Raw genomic sequence first — 17,630 nt, 5'->3', positions numbered from 1 at the left:
GAGGCGGGGCCGCTGTAGGCGCTGAACCGGCCTCGCCAGCACCTATGGCGTCGGTCCCGGCATCTCCCCGGCTCCCGACGCCGTCCCGGGGTCCCGGTCCCGCCGCGCACCGCCGGGGCCGCCCGGCCGCCATGCTGAGGGTGGAGGTGGACCAGGCCTTCCTCCGCTCGCCGCGGGGCTTTCTGAAGATCGCCCGCACGGTACGGCCGGGGGCGGCCCCGGGGCCCGCGGGCAGGGCCCGGGCCGGCGCTGACCCACCCCCGTCCCCTCCTGTCCCGCAGCTGGTGGCGCTGGCCGCCTTCCTCTGCTTCATGGCGTCGGGGGCGCGCGAGGCCTACGCGGCGCTGGCCGGCATGGAGGTGGTGACCAATGCCCTGTTCCTGCTGCTCTACCTTGTGAAGCTCGACGCTCGGATTCGGTTCCTCTATTGGCCGCTGGCTGTGAGTACCCGTGAGCTCCGAGTACCAGTGTCCCCTGGCTATGGGTACCAGTGTCCCCTGGCTATGGGTACCAGTGTCCCCTGGCTATGGGTACCAACGTTCCCTGGCTGTCGTGGCCACTGGGTGAACAGGAAGGATCACCTGTCCCAGGGGACATTGTCAGCTGGCTCAGTGATGGTTTCTGTACAGGTGAGGCAAGCCCCAGTGTCCTGTACAGGTTGAGGCAGTTTTTCCTAGGAGCGTTCTGTTCCATCAGTTCCTGGATGGCTGTGCTGGATCCGATCACAGCCCCTCCCAGCACGGGCACTGTTTGCCTTGCAGTGTAACACCTTCACATCACAAATTAGTCGCACAATTTCACTCAAATACTAACAAGTTCTCTTCTTACCTCCCATTTGTACAAATACACTCCCAGTGTATTTGCTGCTTCAGTCTCTCAGGTGTAACCAAGTTGCAAAAATTTGACACAGAAACAACAGAAGAAAGGTAAAATGAGGAAGTTTTACTATAAATGCTCTTTTTACCATCAAACCACTGGGTGTCAGTGCCCTCGCACACAGATATTGCTGTATCTCTGTTTTCATGGCACTCCAGCCGTTTTTAACCATCCCTTCTGTGTTGGGAACTCTCCAGGTTATCCTTCAGGCCTGCATTGCAGAATTAAATATTTTGCTTCCACTGGCTGTTTCAGGATGTTTTGAACTCGGTGCTTGCAGCATTGTTGCTCCTCGTTGTGTCCTTGTGTGCAATAATAATCAAGACCAACAAAGGGACATTGGCTGGAGGAGTAAGTAGGAACATTATTAATGAATTTCAGTTCTTAAAGTGCAGTGATTTGAGCCTCTTGGTACTCGCATTGTGGTAGGACCATGCAAACTGTCTTGGGAGAACACTCTCAGTAGTAGCAAATGATACATTCAGTGTATCTCGCTAAAAGAAATTAATCCTCAAGTCACTGGTAATTTAAAGATGTTACAAGACTTGGCATTATGGCAGAGAAGTACTGAAACACTGAAAATTTCTAGAGTTTTTAAGTAACCGATGTTTTCTACCATAGCCTGAAATCCTAGGTGGGAGAAACCCTAGCTCTATTAGGATTATCCAGTTTGGTTACACTACTTGAGAAAAAATGTCAACAGTCCTGCTAAAAACAGTTTAAACTTTTTAACATACACACTGGTACTTCCCTCCTGGTGTGTACATTGTTTTTTCTGACACAAACTGAGGAATTATGTCAGTTGAAAAGAGGTTTTGTTCATAGTATGATTGTAAGAATTTCGTGTTCTTAAGATGAAACCAGTTTATTAGTTGAGTAAGTGCTATTTTTAATTCAAATGGCAACTAATGTAAATAACCTTAATAAAAAATAAGGAGGGGAAGAAGCCCCTCAGTTTTGGAAGAGTCTAGAAGTACAAGGTAAGCTGAAATGTGACAAACAGCCAAAAGAAACCTAAAAGGTGCCACAGAGGTCTTTCAAACTCAGCTTAGGAGATGATGAGGGGGAAAACTAATGGCTTCACTGTCAATGGCACCCGAAGCAAAAAGGAGACTTGCTGATAGTGTGACTGTGCTGGAACAGAATTTATATTTTGAGTTGTGAAGTGCACCGAAATTAAAGGTGGGAACAGGCAGGAGAGTGAGCAGGTAGAGTGCACAAGTTTGGGTGGCACATGTGACATCTTCAGTGCTGGGAGGGACAGAATCACCCCCAGCCTGTTCTCCTGAGGCACAAACTGCCTTGAGCTGTGCTCTCCCAGGAGCTCTCCTGAGAGTAACTCTCCTGATCAGGTAATTCAGTGTTTGCATAAAAAAACCCTTAGTGCATGTGGGATGGGGCTGAAGGGCAGGAGCTGAGTGAGTTAACTCAGTGGCTCTTCTGCAAACACATTTTTCTGTTTACCTGCCCGAGGTAGTCTGGTTTTTATTTAGTACGTGTTCTTCAGTTTGGAATGTGTTTCCCATTCAGAGCTTCAGAGGAGAAGAGAATTTTCCTGCTGGGCTTGTTTCTACCAATACTGACTTTTCTCAGGGCCAGCAGTCCCATTAATTAAGCAACCTTTAAAGGGACAGAGGGCTTTCATTTAGGATAAAAGCATTGCCTGGCATAATGCAGCATTAGCTTAGCTTTCAAGGAGAGCACCACACTATCTCCAAGGCCTGACACAAACATCAAACAGAGCAGGCTGCAGCTCTCTGAAAGGCTGATGGGATGAAAATGTGGGTGTTATTTAATTTATCAGCTGTCTCAAATCACACACGTTTTCAAGGCCAGCATCAAGTTAGGAAGATGTGTTTACAGCTACCTTGATGAGTCACTACAGTAAAAGCTTGAGATTGATTGGAGGAACTAATTTTATGGTAATTTTTGTAGGTGTTGGGTCTTACATTGCTTGCTCTCTACCTTGTCGACGTCATTCTTCTTTGGAAGAAGATTAGCCTTGATAAAGCAAGAGGAGGGAGTGCTCCTGCCAAATAAGATTGGCGTGTTAGTGAAAGAATGAGTTCTCCATTCTGTTTACCCACTCTCTTTTAAAGAATTTGTATTTTCACATGCTCAGTTTTAAATTTCCTGTGCACTGATGTTTCTGCAAGTATCATTCATAAGGTTTCATACTGTTCCAAATGCAGTTTCAGCGTTGCAATTTCACCAGTTAAAGCTGCAGAGAAAATTCATGTTTTTCTAAACTGAATTACGTTTTTACTGTATGAAAATAATTTTCATGGTTGTCTTGTTTAATAAAAAAAATACAAACGGGTTTAAGTGCATTATTTAATCTTATTTATTTTCTAAGTGTAAAAAAAGTACATTAGAGTAAACGTACATTTTAAAGTGAAGTAAAAATGTAATGAGCCAGTAAGCCATCCTTCGGAAAGATTTTCCTGTGCCGTGTGAGTTGCATGTTAAAGCATTCGCCGAGGCATTTGGATGCTGAAATTTCGGCCTCGAGCGGGGTTTGGCCTCCAGCAGCCCCTTGCAGCCCCGAGCGCCCTGCGGTTCCGTGCTTTCCGTTCGCAGGGGCAGGGACGAGAATCCCCGGCTCCGTCCCTGCTGTCGGTGCAGCAGCACAGCCCAGGGCCGGGCCGAGGGGGCAGCCCGGCTCCATTGTCCCCGTCCCGGGGCTGGGGGCGCCCGCTGAGGCCGTCCGCTACAGCTGGGGATGCTGAAACTTTTTTTGTACGTTTCCGCAGTGTCACGATTTCCGCTTCCCTCCTTCAAAGAAAAAAAAAAAAAAAATCCACGGCCAACCCCCCAGCCTGAGCCCGGCTCGAGCCCTGCTCAGGCCGAGTCCCAGCCCAGCCCCAGCTCAGCCCAGCCCAGCCCAGCCCCAGCTCAGGCCGAGTCCCAGCCCACCCCTCCCGCCGCCGCCGCCGCCATGGAGGACCCCGAGTCCGAGGGAGCCGCACCACCGCCCGGGCTGAGCTCGCTGCTCCCCCCCCGGGAGTTCCTGCGCTCTCGCAAGGGGCAGCTGCTGCTCGCAGAGTCGGTAAGGACGGGACACCGGGGCCGGGGGGCTGCGGGAGCCAGCCCCGGGCAGCGGGGACCCGAGCGGGCTCCGCCGGACCGACCTGCCCCGGGCCGCTCCGTGTGCGGCTGAGGGGAGAGGGGGAGCAGCGACCGAGGGGAAACTGGGGAACAGCGACCGAGGGGAAAATTGGGGAACAGCGATCGAGGGGAAAATTGGGGAACAGCGACCGATGGGAAAATTGGGCAACAGCGACCGAGGGGAAAATTGGGGAACAGCGACCGAGGGGAAACTGGGGAACAGCGACCGAGGGGAAAATTGGGGAACGGCGACCGAGGGGAAAATTGGGGAACAGCGATCGAGGGGAAACTGGGCAACAGCGACCGAGGGGAAAATTGGGGAACAGCGATCGAGGGGAAACTGGGCAACAGCTACCGAGGGGAAAATTGGGGAACAGCGATCGAGGGGAAAATTGGGGAACAGCGACCGAGGGGAAACTGGGCAACAGCGACCGAGGGGAAAATTGGGGAACGGCGACCGAGGGGAAAATTGGGGAACAGCGACCGAGGGGAAAATTGGGGAACAGCCGCACCGGAGTGGGGAACGTAATGGATTTAGTGTGATTCAGGCAAAGCACGTTAGAGACCAGAAGTTGTCACGTTAGACTTTCAGTGCCTTAAGTGTGTTTCGCTATCGGCAGCCCCTTTTCGGTAAAAAAGCGCTTTGATTGCGTTTTAAGCTGTTTGCGGTGTGGATCCAGTCACCACTACGGCTGCAGTCTGCATTATCGGCTGGTGCCAGCTTGGGGGGCAGGCTGTCCTGAGAGTGTCAGGAAAGACTACTCATGGATTTATGATGTGTGGAATCAGGCTGTGCATCGCGGTCACTCAGCTGCTGTCCGGAGCCCTGCTCGTCCCTGGCCCTCGGAGGGATGCTGTGGAGCCCTTGGGCTGGAGAGCTGCCCAGAGGGAAATGCCCTGGGGTGCTGAGACAGCAGCTGGACACCAGCCCTGGTGGGCACAAGGGCAGGGACACCTGGCCTGGATCAGCAGTAGTGTGGCAGCAGGACCAGGGCAGGGACTGTGGTGTGAGACTTTCTGGAATTTTACCTGGGGAGGCTTAAAACCTGACGGCTGAAACAGTGTCCGTGTGATGGGGAAGGAGATGGCTCACCCCGTGGGGAGTGGGTATTTCACACCAAAATTTAGCTTCTGAGTAGGAAGCTCATTGATTGAAATTAGATGTTCAGCATCATTTTTGCTAGGAAAAATGATAAATTCAAACACGAATGGAATGTTTGTTTACTGGAGTTTTGGCAGCAGATAGTCAAATATCAGGACAGCCCAAACTAGCAGTCAGGTCCATGGAGTGCTGTTCAGATGTGCAAGGTATCTCTGGCTATCCACTATGCTAGGTCAGGGAAGGAAACAAGGATATTCCAGGAAAAGAAAGATAAGGAACAGGCAGAAGGAGGCAGAATTGTCTGGGACCAGCTGCTGGGGACCAGCTCTGAGAGTTTGTGAAGCTGCAGGCACTGCCCTGTGGCAGAGAGGCAGGGAACAGCCAGCTATGAGGCTGGCTTTGAGAGGAAAATCATTCACTCAGGAGGTCAGGATGACTTCTGTGGTGGGGAGAGCCTCGGGCTGGGTAGCAGCAGGCCACAGGCTTTATGAGCTCCACCAAAAAAAATGCCAGCTACCCCATCCCTCCTCCAGGTACCCCATCACTCACACAGCTTCTGTAGTATACAAAAACACACATTTAGAAGATAGCAGAGCCCAGCTAACCTGGCTCCTTTGGCACGTATTTTTGTTACCTACTATAACACGCACTGAAATTTCCTCTACAGGCTTGTGGCCACTAAATGATGGCTTTCAGACAGCCTGCCTTTTTAAGATCTAGAATGATGACATATTGGAAGAACATGTTCTGGTCACGGGATCAGACTCACCCTTTTGTTGTCATAGAGAAGTACTGATGATGCCTCCTTGGAGTAATAAAAGCTGCTCTGTCTCGACAAAACAGGGATTTATCCTTTGTAAGGCCACTCGGGGCTTCCCAAGGGCTTGGCTGGCTGAAAGCAGCTCTAAAATCCCATCTGCCGAGAGCTTTCCTTGTGCTCCTTGCAGGCCAAGCCCACGTGCTCAGGACATGGTTTCCTGGCAGACAAGAGGCAGCAGTAGTTTCTCTGCAGTTGTCTCAGCTTTGCCAGAAGAAACCCTTGAAGATAACACAGGCCCCAGAGTAAATGCAGCCTCTGTACAGTTAGAGAAATGCAGTGCCAAATAATTGAAGATGAGTCCAAGTTAAATCTGTCATGGTTTAAATGTGTGCTTCATCTTTAGCTTTGCATTTCTCATCTTGAATGTTTAACTTTTCCTCTGACAAAGTGCTAATGTGGGGTGCGGTTGGGTTCTGCATAAATGTATGGAAGTGATACTCATGGCTACACATTTTGAACAGTGCCTTTTGTTCAGAAGCAAAGTGGGGTCCTCATTGCTCTTACAAATGCCACATCATTCAGCAGCTTGGCAGTTGCCCAGAAACGCACTTTATTTCTGCAGCTCTCAAGCCATTTTTGAAAATAACATTTCGACACGGAGGATCTTTAGGATGTTCAGGTGTGATTTGCTCTGGTGCAGTACCCATGTAAACTGGGCATCCTGGTGCTTCCCCTAGAACAGGTCAGGCTGGTGATGGAGCTGATTACTGCTAGAGGCTTAATTATAATCTCAAATTTTATTCAGATAAGGAAGTTATCCTCTCCCCATCCCCTACTCCTTTTTCTTTTGATCTCCACAGAATCACAGAACGGTTGAGGTTGTATGGGACCTCTGGGGAGCATCCAGTCCACCTCCCCACTAACCTGCCTGATGAATTTTTTATTCCACCTGGGACAGCTGTAAAGCCAGAAAGAAGCAGTAGCATCAAACACATTTATAAGCTTCACTGTCTCTCCTAGTCCTGTTTATTCTCACTGCCTTGCTCCCTCCGTTTTCTAATCGCCATTTTTAATCTTACAGGTTAATCTTCTTTCCTTTTTATTCTCCTCTCCCCATGCCATGGTTTCTTCCACACATTCTGACACTCTTCCTAAGCTACTCATTTTTCCTAACTACTCAAGTTGCTGTGGTGATGGTCAGCATCTCATCCTTGCTCTTTTCCCCCCTCAAGAGATGAGTTTTCACACAGTTCCCTGTGTCCTGTGTTGGAACCGTTTAACAGCCACTCTCACAGTGCCACCAGAGTTTGTCCAGGCAGGATCCCGAGCTGCAGATTCTGCTGCTCACCTGGCTGTTCCACTCAGGCCTTTGTGGCTGCTTTAATTGGCATCTCCTCAGTCTCCTGAAGACTGCAGGCACTGGCGCTACATTTTGTTTTTATAAAAAGGCAGTGTGAATAGGTAAAGCTGTGCCACCTTTGTGGTGACATAAAAGGATGTAGAAATCATTGTGCCTGTTTCCTCTTTTCCTGTCTTTCTCCTGTCTTTTCAGTCTCCTCTGAGCTGACCTTCGTAACTGAAACTCCAGCTGCTCGGTGTAAAGTCTCCTCTGAAGAGGCCCCTGTGCCTTTCTCAGGGTCTGTAGCCAGAAGGCCTCTCCTGCAGCCTGTTCTGGAGGAAGCAAGAATTTCACCTCCATGACAAGTGCAACAGAGAAGTGGTAACTGAACAGCAGAGACCGCTGAGGGATGCACTTTGTCTGACGAGAATGTAAGAACAAAACACACTCTTGTCCAAAGGATGATGCTGCTACCCACTCATAAAGCCTTAGGCAGAGCTGTTCTTTCCAGGGGAGGGAGGTGGGAGCAGGAGATGAGGAGCTGGTGCATTGATGGCAGCAGCTTCCCAGCATTCCCATATTCCCAGGGGGTCCCCGCAGGTCTGTTCTCCCTCCTCAAGGGAAAGAAACGCCCCTGGAGCTGCCATGACCTCAGCACTGCTCCGGCCTCCCTCCCTTCAGGGACACTGTGCTCTTTAACCATTGTCAGGATTAGTTTTTAGACCTTGAACTGCAAGCCGGTTGTACAATAAAATATAACTTTGTCATGCCTGGCCAATTTAAGAAGCCCAGCAACACAATATTAAGTAATAATTACATAGGTTTAAATGGGAAAGTTATTTTCTGAAACACAATACCCAAGAAGGGTTTTGTGTGAATGGGAGTGTACATAAAAGGTGCTCAGTGAATAGTCAGGCTGCTTTTTTGCCAGGATGTTTCATACCCTTACGACTGCTAAGCTTTGAAAGGTTCCTGTCCTGCTCTCTGCTGCATTACAGCTTCCTGCATGCAGATATTGCTTTGCGGTGAAGCTGGCGGCAGTCACACCAGCCTGTGATCAGCAGCTCAGGAAGAGCTCAGATTCAGCTGCTCCCAATGCTGAGCTGCAGTCCCAAGTGAGGGGAAGAGAAAAACCGTGTGTAAATACAAATTGGCATAACTGATAAAACACTGTTACTTTTTTTTTCTCCCAGAAGCTGCAGTGCATTCTGAAAGTGCTAGAAATGAACTTGCAACTGCATGAAGCCTCACAAACTTCCTCTCTAGCTGCCTTTTTTTTTCTTTTTATTTTTTTTAGCATAGATACAGAGCGATTAGTAAAAACAACAAAGTCCCATTGCTTGACCTTTCTCTGAAGTGACCCTGAAACACACAGCTCCAGGAAAAGAGGTGCAGATCAAGTGTGATGTGCAGTGGAACATTTGACAGTCCTTGGAGGGCTCTGGGTATATTTTGAAAGGTGCTTTTGAATTTTCAGAGCACCTTTCAGTTTGCAAGGTGTTTGTCGCAAAGACTTGAAGTCTGGAAAAGTACATAGGTGTCATCGTGGTCACTGACTGGCACTGCACTGTTTGTATTGTGGGAGGAGAGGTGTATTTTTGAAATTTTAAGATAACACCAAATACTTCAGTTGGTGGCAGTGCACTTAAATGGTCAGAAGAGGGTCCTGCTCACTGTAATTCAGAAAAGGCAGTAGTAGATAATATCCGGTATTCAAGGAGTTCAAGGAGCTTGTGCATTCCACCTGTCAGAAGAGGAAATGAGCTCTACACAAGGAGAAATGAGAAATATCATCAAAACCCTTCAATTTGTGGGCTCTTGGATTACACAGGGCTGTTCCCAAGCTACCATAAGTAGTTTGGCATTAAAATCACAGGCTTATGACAGGAGACAGAAAGGAAGGGAACCAGAGGTTCAGTACCAGGCTGCAGTGCCATGGTTATCACCTGACAGAGCCCTCGGGCACCTCCTTCCTGTTGTTCCTCTGGCTCTTTCCAAAGTCTGCCTCCCTCCCCTCCCCTTCCTGTGCCTTCCAGCTTTCCCCCAGTGAAGGTATCCAGAAATACTGGCTTTCAAATCTTCATTCTCAAAATCTGGTCCATAATGTTATAGATGTTTATTTCACATAAAAGCTTCCTTTGGCCCTTTCAGTCTCAGAGTGCCTTCAGAATGAGGAATGATGTTTAACTGCAGACCAATTACCACACTTCAGAGTATTTTCCCTTTACTAATGTCATCAATAATCTACTGAAATCAAGTGGCTTCTTGTGAATCAAAAGGTGCCCTTTTTTTCAGTGTGCCTAGAGGTGCAGTTCTCCTCACGACAAGTGGAGAGCAGGACAGGCTGGAGTCAGTCCCAGCACTGAGGGTGGGGAAGGTGGCAATAGAGTTAGTGACTGTCAGGGCTGAGGAGCAGGCAGCAGGACACTGCTGTCATCTGCCAGTCACTCACAGCTTGGTTTGAGCAAGTAACTGGCATGGTAACCAGATTTTAGAATAAACAACTAGTATTTCCCCAGCTTCTCTTTGTCAGACCCAATTAGAAAGTTGAAATGCTCAGACTGATCTGTCTCTTCAGCAGCTTTCGTGGCACAGAAGCAGGGATCCCCTGGCACCCCAGCACCTGGGATCAGGTGCTCCTTGGTGTGTTCCTGTCACACAACAGGTCCTGTTTCACCCTGAGTCCAACTCATGTCTGAACCTCACACCTGCCCAGGACTGAGAGGAGACAGCAGGACCCTTCCCTGGCACAAATTGCCATAAAGCTGATAAGAGCAGATCATAAAGACCCTTCCTTCCTTCCTTCCTTCCTTCCTTCCTTCCTTCCTTCCTTCCTTCCTTCCTTCCTTCCTTCCTTCCTTCCTTTCCTTCCTTTCCTTCCTTTCCTTCCTTTCCTTCCTTTCCTTCCTTTCCTTCCTTCCTTCTTCCTTTTCCTTTATGCTTCGACAGGAAAGCTTTTTTCTCAGTGCAAAGGCAGTCAGAGCACAGGACACAAACAGGATCGAGATCAAAGGGATCTCTGCTGTGCAGCATCACCTTACATATCTGAAATTTGCCTCTCTACCTCCCCTCACTGCTCCAGTAGGATGTATTATTTAACACTGCATTTAATTCTTTCCTAAGAGATCACCAGGTCTAGTTCAGGTCTAAGGGTCTGCCATTGGAAGGGTTGTGGTCAGTGGGACCTGCCCTGAACCCAACTCCCTGTTGCTGGTTATCCCTGCAGCTCAGCCATCACACACCTTTAGCCACAAAAGAAGACATTTTTTTCAACACCAGAATAAAAAAAAAAAGTCCTGTACTGATGTGATTTCTTTTTAATCCAAGAAGACATAGAAGCATGTCTAAATGATGTTTCAGAAATGCAAGTGAAGCGGATTCACAAAGCAAGTGCAGTCTTTGTTCTGTGGGGTGGGAAGGAAATAGGTGCTGTGATAGGAAGAAGGAAGTCCTCTCTCCTCTAGGAGTTGTCAACTCTGATAAATCCTCTTCCCTTCAAAGAGTTCTTATCACTTTTAGCTCATAGAAAGAAAAGACTATGCTAAGGATGAGATACTTTATGAAAAAGAGAAAAACCTGCAGAGGTGCTCTGTGAGCAACAAACAAATCAGAATGGGGTGAACACCAACAAATATGGCAGATATTACCAGCTGGCAGGCCTGTGCAGAAGTGAGCTCTATGAACTATCCCAGCTCAGTTTCTTAGAACCCAGTGAAACAAGAACAATGCATAGACATTTAAGATAAATATAGTCTCTTACTAAAAATGTCACATCTTCTCCAACCTCACCAGCCAGTCCTAATAGATGAAAACAGTTTACTCCAGCTGTTAGCATCCTGCTCAGGCACTGACTGGTTTCCCCAAAAGACAGACTGAGAATAAAGGCTTGGTAATTAATTACACCAAGAAATTACTTCAGTGGGATTGAACTGCTTAGTTGCCCCCTAAACGTAAAAGGTTTTTTTGATACCTGTATTTGAGGGTTATAATTATAGGAGCCTTATCACTCAAGTGTAATAATGATTTTTCTGAGATACAGGTGGTCCCCAGGAACCCATGGTAGCAGCAAACAAATCCACAGAGCTGAAATTTAATGAGGCAAATGCATTGATTACATTTGCAGGAAGCTACATCTGCCTTCAGAGTAGGTGACATCTGGGGGAAAATAATATTTTTATTTTCAGTGCTGTGTGAATGGGAATGTCAGTGTCCCAGTTTGGAATGAGTCTTTGCAATCTAATGCTCAGTCTGTGCTGACCAAAAGCATCCCTGAGCTTTGGGAAGGCAGAGATTTGTCTCCAGGAGGAAAGGTTGGACAGAGCAGCCCAGGTGTAAACTGGCACAAAATAATGTGTAATTCAGCATCCTGGCTACTTTTGTTACCTCAAGCTAATTTTATTGAAACAGCAACCAGATCCCATCCAAGGCAGTAGAACAGGAGGACTGGAGCCACTTTTTGGAGGTGACCAACCTCCAGTACAGCAACTAAAAATGGTATTGAGCTTCTCCATGGTTCCCTCACCTTCCACTTTTACAAATACAGTCTGGTACTGCCTGGTTTGGGTGAAAATGCATTTTCTTTGGTTGTTTTCCCATTGTGAAACTTTGTATTTTGAGCCATATTCTAAAGGTATTTCAATTGAGTGGGGAAAAAATGCCATTTTTTATTATTTACTAGAGTTAAGAAAAATTATGGGGACATAACAAATCTGTGGGAGTTACCTGTCCTGTTACTCTCTAAAACGGCTGCCACGCTGGAAAACTGGAACGAGACACTTCCAGAAATCACAGAATAATTAATTCTTGGCCCTTTTCTATCCATCATCAGCAGACTTTTTTCTTTCAACTCCAAGATTATAAATGCTGAGTTACTTCAGGCTGTCTGAGCACTGATTTGGGTTTCAAAGGAGAGCTGTCACAGCTGAAAGCTTAGAGCTCTGCTTGCTTGGCAACACCCCACTCTATTTTCAGAATTATGTTGTCAGAGCTGTTTACAATCCAGAGCAAATGACTGACTTGGAGAGGTGCAGATCTGCCCAGCACTCCGGAAAAATGATTTCACACACATGGAAATAAACACCATTACTTCAGATTTATTCTGTGCTGAACAAGAAAAATCATTTGGCCCAATCAAAAATATTAATAAAAAAACCAGGATGCTGAAGCTGTGCCAGCAGCAGCAGCACTGACAGAAGTACACAGGGAAAATAACACTTCAAAGCTGCTCAGCTGCCTGCAGCTCTGCTATTCCATGCGAGTAACGAGTTTTCCCTTTACTTTAGGTGCTGTCATTTATCATCTTTATCTGCTATATTGCATCTCTAGCAGCTTCTTTCATGATGGCACCACTCCTAGAGTTTCTGCTGGCACTGTTTCTTTTTTTTGCCTACGCCTCCAAGCTTAATGAGAAGTTTAAAGGAGTCCACTGGCCTTTGGCGGTAAGTGAGATGTGCAAACAGAAACCTTCAGGTTTAATTGTGCAGTGTGAGGGGAGTTCAGGGTGACTGTAACAACTTTGCTGCCCTGTTAGAAACTTGTCCATGCTGCCTCTGCTTCAGAAGGTCCCGGAGCACTCTAAACTAGGCTCTGCTCTGCACTGCATCTTTTTGGGTGTTGACACAAAGCGTGGCTTTGTCAAGGCACAGAATGTATGCCCAATTCCAGGGAAATGGCTTAGGGCCAGCATCAGCCCAAGTCTGACTACTGAGGGCTCCTTATTGCCGACCTTGTAGAGGGGGAAACAGGCATGTTGTTGATAATGGGCAGATTTATCAAGCTGTGATTAAATTCTTGGGTAGAGTTCCACCCACAGACAAACTGAACTGCTGTGGGAAGGGACAACTCCAGCCAGTTCATGCCCACACAGGAGCTCAGTGGCTGCTGGGGTAGTGCTGGGGCTGCAGGGGAGTCCTGGCCACTGGATGTCCCTGCAGCCTCAGATATCACTGCAAAGGGAGCAGCTGCCTTGCAGCACAAATACTTCAAAAAGCCCAGCTGATCTTATCAATTTGGATTCTCTTTTGGTACCATCATTACAGTGAAGTTTGAATTAGAGCTCTCAGTGTATAAAATAACTTTAGCAAGGCCACTGGTAGATAAAACAGTATCAGTGACTGGCTACAACTGTGCATAGCTCTCAGTTGGTAATCTCAGTTCCATCATTTTCTCATTTTCTACATGCATCTGGTTCCAGAACTAAGACAAAAAAGGCATTTGGGTGTTTCTCGTGGCCATTTCCATAACATACTGCAGGCACAGAATGCAGATAACTGACCTTGCCCTGACTTCAGAGGAGTCAGGTTTCTTGCATGATTTGTGCTTTGAGACAGGATCTTAATCCTCCATTTGTTCTGGAAAGACAGAAGAGGTAATTGTGAACAGAGCTGAGGGTACCATTATTGCAGCCACCATGATTTGCATGTGCCCTGGGAAGCATAGGTCTGTGTTTAAAGCTCACTGCAGAGACATCCCTGCTGGTGTGACAGGGCACAGCTCAGCAGGACATATCCCAGGGATCACACCAGGCACGTGCTCCTGGGGCAGGCTGCTGGAGCTGGCAGTGCACATAGGAAGCGGAAATCATTCCAACGCGACACCAGGTGTTTGGTTCCTGAATGAGGAGCTGCACAGACAGGTCTCCCTGGAGATCACCACACAGCTCTGCATCCACAAAGAGACAGGCACCTGTTCCCACAGGAGCTGGCACCTCCTGAGCCTCTGGTGCCACAGGGGTTCTGCTCAAACAGGAGGTTTTTAAGGCATTTTCCTGATTTTTCCATTAAAGCCCTTGCTGTGCTCTGAGGCAAACGACCCACACAACCCTTCCCAGGCTGAAGGAACAGGCAGGGGAGAAGCAGGATTTATCCCAGCACCTTTAAGAGCAGAAGTTTATGCCAAGGTTCAGGTCTTCTCATATTTAGAAGTATTTCACAGATGAGCAGTTCCTCTTCTACAGCAAACCAGGCTGTGGTCATATGCCAACAAGACTACTGATGCAACAACAGGGGGCTTAGTGTTCATTTCCAGAATGGTTTTTAGAGGAAGTCCTTCACCAGTCTGAGAATGCACCGTTGCTTCTTCCACAGGATTTCTTGCGTTGTGTCACCGCTGCCATTATCTACTTTGCCATTTCAATTGCTGCTGTCTCAAAATACAGTGATGGAGCATCTAAAGCAGCAGGGGTGAGTAGGCAGGAGCTTTCCACCTAAGTGTTGTGGTGAACTAAGCATGGATGTACTTAGGAAGCAATTCAAATATGACCCCACTGCAATTCGCCTAAAGCAAAGAAGAAATGGTCAGTTATTCAGAAAGACATGTCTTGAACCAATGAATAATTTTTTCACCCTAACAGAACTGCTCAGTGTTAACTACCCTTAGGAAAGGCACCTGTTCTGCTTTTTAATTTTACTAGCTGCTCCTTCAAGGAGTGTCAAGATCCTTGAATGGAGGGAATAATTAATAATAATAGTAGTAGTAGTAGTAGTAGTAGTAGTAGTAGTAGTAACAGAACTCAAACCTGTAACTGCTAAGGCTAGTCTAAATGAAGTAATTTTAACCTCCTGAATCTCCTGCTTAGTTTTACTTGGAGGAGTTGAAATGAGCGCAGTGTCATTTTACCCTCCAGTACAAGGACTGCCCAGGAGAGAGCCTTCAGCCATCAGCATTTTGTGGTCAGAAATACAATACAGCCCCTGCCTCTGCAACTTGACTCTAAGTGTCAATAATGTATGCAACATAAATAAAATTTGCATAACAATTTTTGAAGTTTGGGAAGAACAGTGCCCAGTGGTGCCAGCCAGCAGCCCTTCTCAAACCATTCCACAATAGAAACCCAAACCCTGTTTAACCTTTGTTCCTGCAGTGAGACATGGAGCAATGGAGTGTGTTCAGCCCAGGCTCCCAGACCAGCACTCAGCCTGTGCTGGGCACAGCTCTACTGCTCTGACACTGGAGAGGGAACTCCAGAATCATTTTAAGCTGTCTAGTTGACTCAGCAATAGACACATCTCCTTGCAAACTAGTGGAAAATTATTTCCCAAGGAATGGAGGTGATTTCTTGGTGGCTGAGGTGCTCTGGGACTGTGGAGGTGCAGGAGGTGCTGATGCCCAGACGGTGCCCAGAGCCCGGGAGGGGCTGCAGCCTTGGCCAGGGATAAGGACACACCTCGTAATTTCTCAGGCTCCCAAATCAGCTGTCATTCAGTTGATACCAACGTGTCACAAACCATTTCTCTTCTCTGCCTTTTTGGAAAGGCACGGGCTAACAAAACCATGGAGTTTTTCCTGTGTGGGTTTGATTGGCTTTGGTTTGTCCCTGACAGATGGGAGCTGTTGTTAAGGTGAGTGTTCGTTTGCCCTTTCAGGTGTTTGGGTTTGCAGCCACCATCGTGTTTGCTGTTGATTTCTACATAACCTTCAATGACCTGGTCACTTTTCTCAAGCAAGGCAGCTCGGATTCCCCCGAGGGGCACAAGACAGAAGGTGGGTAAACTTCCCTGCTTGTTACACGAGCTGCAGTGTGAGATTTCCCTCTCCATTTCACCCTTTGCAGGGAGTAAGAGCTCTTGCTCAGTAAGAGCAGTTTCTATTTTTGGGTTTGTCTGCCACAGCTCTGCTCATTTAGGAAGCTGCAAATGGAATTCCAGTGATTTATGAAGATAACCTGCGGGCCAGGAATGTCAAATTTCTCAGAGTTTCACATCTAACTTTGAAAAGCCCCAAATCCAATTATAGAAATCACCATGCAGCACAGATTTTCTTTCCTTATTAAAATGTCTTGCTGTAAAAACAGGCATACTTCTACCTTTTTTTTTCGTAACTTATAATTAACATTCATTAATCCACAGCCTTCTATGTCCAAATAGTACTTTTCTCTTTATCATTTCCTTATCGTGATTGCATCTTATGATTAGCTTTGACCATCTGTGAGCAAATGGCCTTGAAATCCAAGGGTCAAACAGCATAAAATTAACAAGGTTGTTACCAATTTTTTTTTCTATTACAGTCTACTTCAAATCAGACAGATCCACTTAGAAAAAGATAAAAAGAATGTATTGGGTGTTCAAAGCCAGTTCAGGTCAGGACATGGGTAGATGTTCTACAGTTTCTAGGAGCCCAGATCGGGCATCATGTCCCTGTGACTCCTTATTGCACCCACATGGATTACAAAGATTGCTCCACACTTAAAAATAAGCAACAAATATCCCACCTCCCTCCACCCCCGAACACCCCATTTAAAACCCAGCAAAATCAAACACCCAAGGTATATATAGAATCCTAGGAGGTGAACAGCAGCACTGACAGTCTCTTCTGGGGATTTTAGTAGACTCTTAGGTGTTTTTCAAGCTTTAGGCTGAAAAGAGAGACAAAGGAAAAAAGTGAATTAAAGGACCAGGAAACAGACTGTAAAGGCTAAAAACTGAGCTGCCCTCAGAAAACGATCAGGTGGCAAAGGTGCAGAATTAGGATACAGATTAGATCTGATTCCCCTGGAGATGGAGACACAAATACACAAACTCACAGAATGCAGTCAGCTTCAGTGTTGGTGCTTGTGACCATGCAAGGAGGGCTCAGCCCTGCAGCCCAAACTTGTGTTCACAGAGGGGCTCTCAAGTGCTGAGGCCAGAAGGATGGAGCTCTGTGGGCCTGGTGGGATTTCTCAGCATCTCAGAGCTTCTGGCTCTCAGAGGCGTTGAGCTGCAGAGCACACAGCTGTGCCCAGAGCAGCAAGGGTGCAGGGCCTCTCAGCAGCACCTCCCAACTCCTTCAGACACCATTTCAGGTCCCATCACCTCAGCAAGAGCTCTCATTTCACACAAGTGTTCGTTCCCAACCCCACTGTGTCCTTTGAAGCACACCCTGCCAGAACAGCCTCTCTCCCAGCCAGAGCCACAGCTGAGGGGGGATTTCCAGTTTGCATTTTCACTTTTGTTCTTTGTTTCACCCCTCAGATGAGGACTCCGACTCTGACTCAGACTGAAGAACCAAACACCAACCAAGCCTGAAGGGAAGATGATCAAGCACTTTCCTCTTTGCTGAATGCACTGCCAATTGAAAAATCCCTTCATTTCAGCCCCTTTCCACCTCACTATTTATGGAATCACCAGAGCACAGACAGGGCAGTGATGTGGAAAAGGAGACTATTCCCAGTGCCATTAAACACTCCTTGACAACTACAGATCCTACAGTAGATCTGGCCAAACAACACAGCTCAATTCTCTGTTGCCCCTCGGCACTCAGCACATCCATGTCCTGAGTAAATAAGAACAGCAATTTTAACATTTATAGCTTTGAATGTGCTTTCTAATTCCAAACCTTTAACACTTAGAGCTTTTATACTTCCTGACGTGCCAAAGAAGAGAGGTTTGGATGCCTCTGTTTGTATTTTTCTTGATTAACTAACAGTATTTCTTTATCTGAAGTCTGAGTGATCCAAGCACTGAAGG

At 47.1% G+C, this 17,630-nt stretch overlaps 2 protein-coding genes across 2 annotated transcripts; both read left to right on the top strand.

Annotated features, from left to right (window-relative positions):
* The first annotated feature begins 32 nt into the window (after positions 1-32).
* On the top strand, positions 33-3,153 carry LOC134048325 (chemokine-like factor). Its single transcript, XM_062500038.1, has 4 exons — positions 33-200; positions 282-440; positions 1,132-1,227; positions 2,812-3,153. Exons 1-4 carry the CDS (start codon positions 45-47, stop codon positions 2,914-2,916), a joined length of 516 nt encoding a protein of 171 aa, XP_062356022.1. The 5' UTR covers positions 33-44; the 3' UTR covers positions 2,917-3,153.
* A 337-nt stretch (positions 3,154-3,490) lies between these two features.
* On the top strand, positions 3,491-17,260 carry CMTM3 (CKLF like MARVEL transmembrane domain containing 3). The gene is made up of 5 exons (XM_062500214.1): positions 3,491-3,925; positions 12,468-12,623; positions 14,271-14,366; positions 15,549-15,666; positions 17,136-17,260. The coding sequence occupies exons 1-5, from the start codon at positions 3,599-3,601 to the stop codon at positions 17,162-17,164; spliced, it is 726 nt and encodes a 241-aa protein (XP_062356198.1). The 5' UTR covers positions 3,491-3,598; the 3' UTR covers positions 17,165-17,260.
* Positions 17,261-17,630: the final 370 nt, after the last annotated feature.

Source organism: Cinclus cinclus, chromosome 11 (genome assembly GCF_963662255.1).
Source record: "Cinclus cinclus chromosome 11, bCinCin1.1, whole genome shotgun sequence".
NCBI lineage: Eukaryota > Metazoa > Chordata > Aves > Passeriformes > Cinclidae > Cinclus > Cinclus cinclus.
Note: the sequence above shows the minus strand (reverse complement) of the source record. Positions and strands in the feature narration are given on the sequence as shown.

Bases quoted from the DNA above. Each gene is read 5' to 3' on its own strand.
- LOC134048325 (XM_062500038.1), top strand. From the start codon at position 45: ATGGCGTCGGTCCCGGCATCTCCCCGGCTCCCGACGCCGTCCCGGGGT. The intron at 201-281 runs GTACGGCCGGGG...CCTGTCCCGCAG, and splicing joins TTCTGAAGATCGCCCGCACG to CTGGTGGCGCTGGCCGCCTT. The intron at 441-1,131 runs GTGAGTACCCGT...TGGCTGTTTCAG, and splicing joins TCCTCTATTGGCCGCTGGCT to GATGTTTTGAACTCGGTGCT.
- CMTM3 (XM_062500214.1), top strand. From the start codon at position 3,599: ATGCTGAAACTTTTTTTGTACGTTTCCGCAGTGTCACGATTTCCGCTT. The intron at 12,624-14,270 runs GTAAGTGAGATG...CTTCTTCCACAG, and splicing joins GAGTCCACTGGCCTTTGGCG to GATTTCTTGCGTTGTGTCAC. The intron at 15,667-17,135 runs GTGGGTAAACTT...TTCACCCCTCAG, and splicing joins CGAGGGGCACAAGACAGAAG to ATGAGGACTCCGACTCTGAC.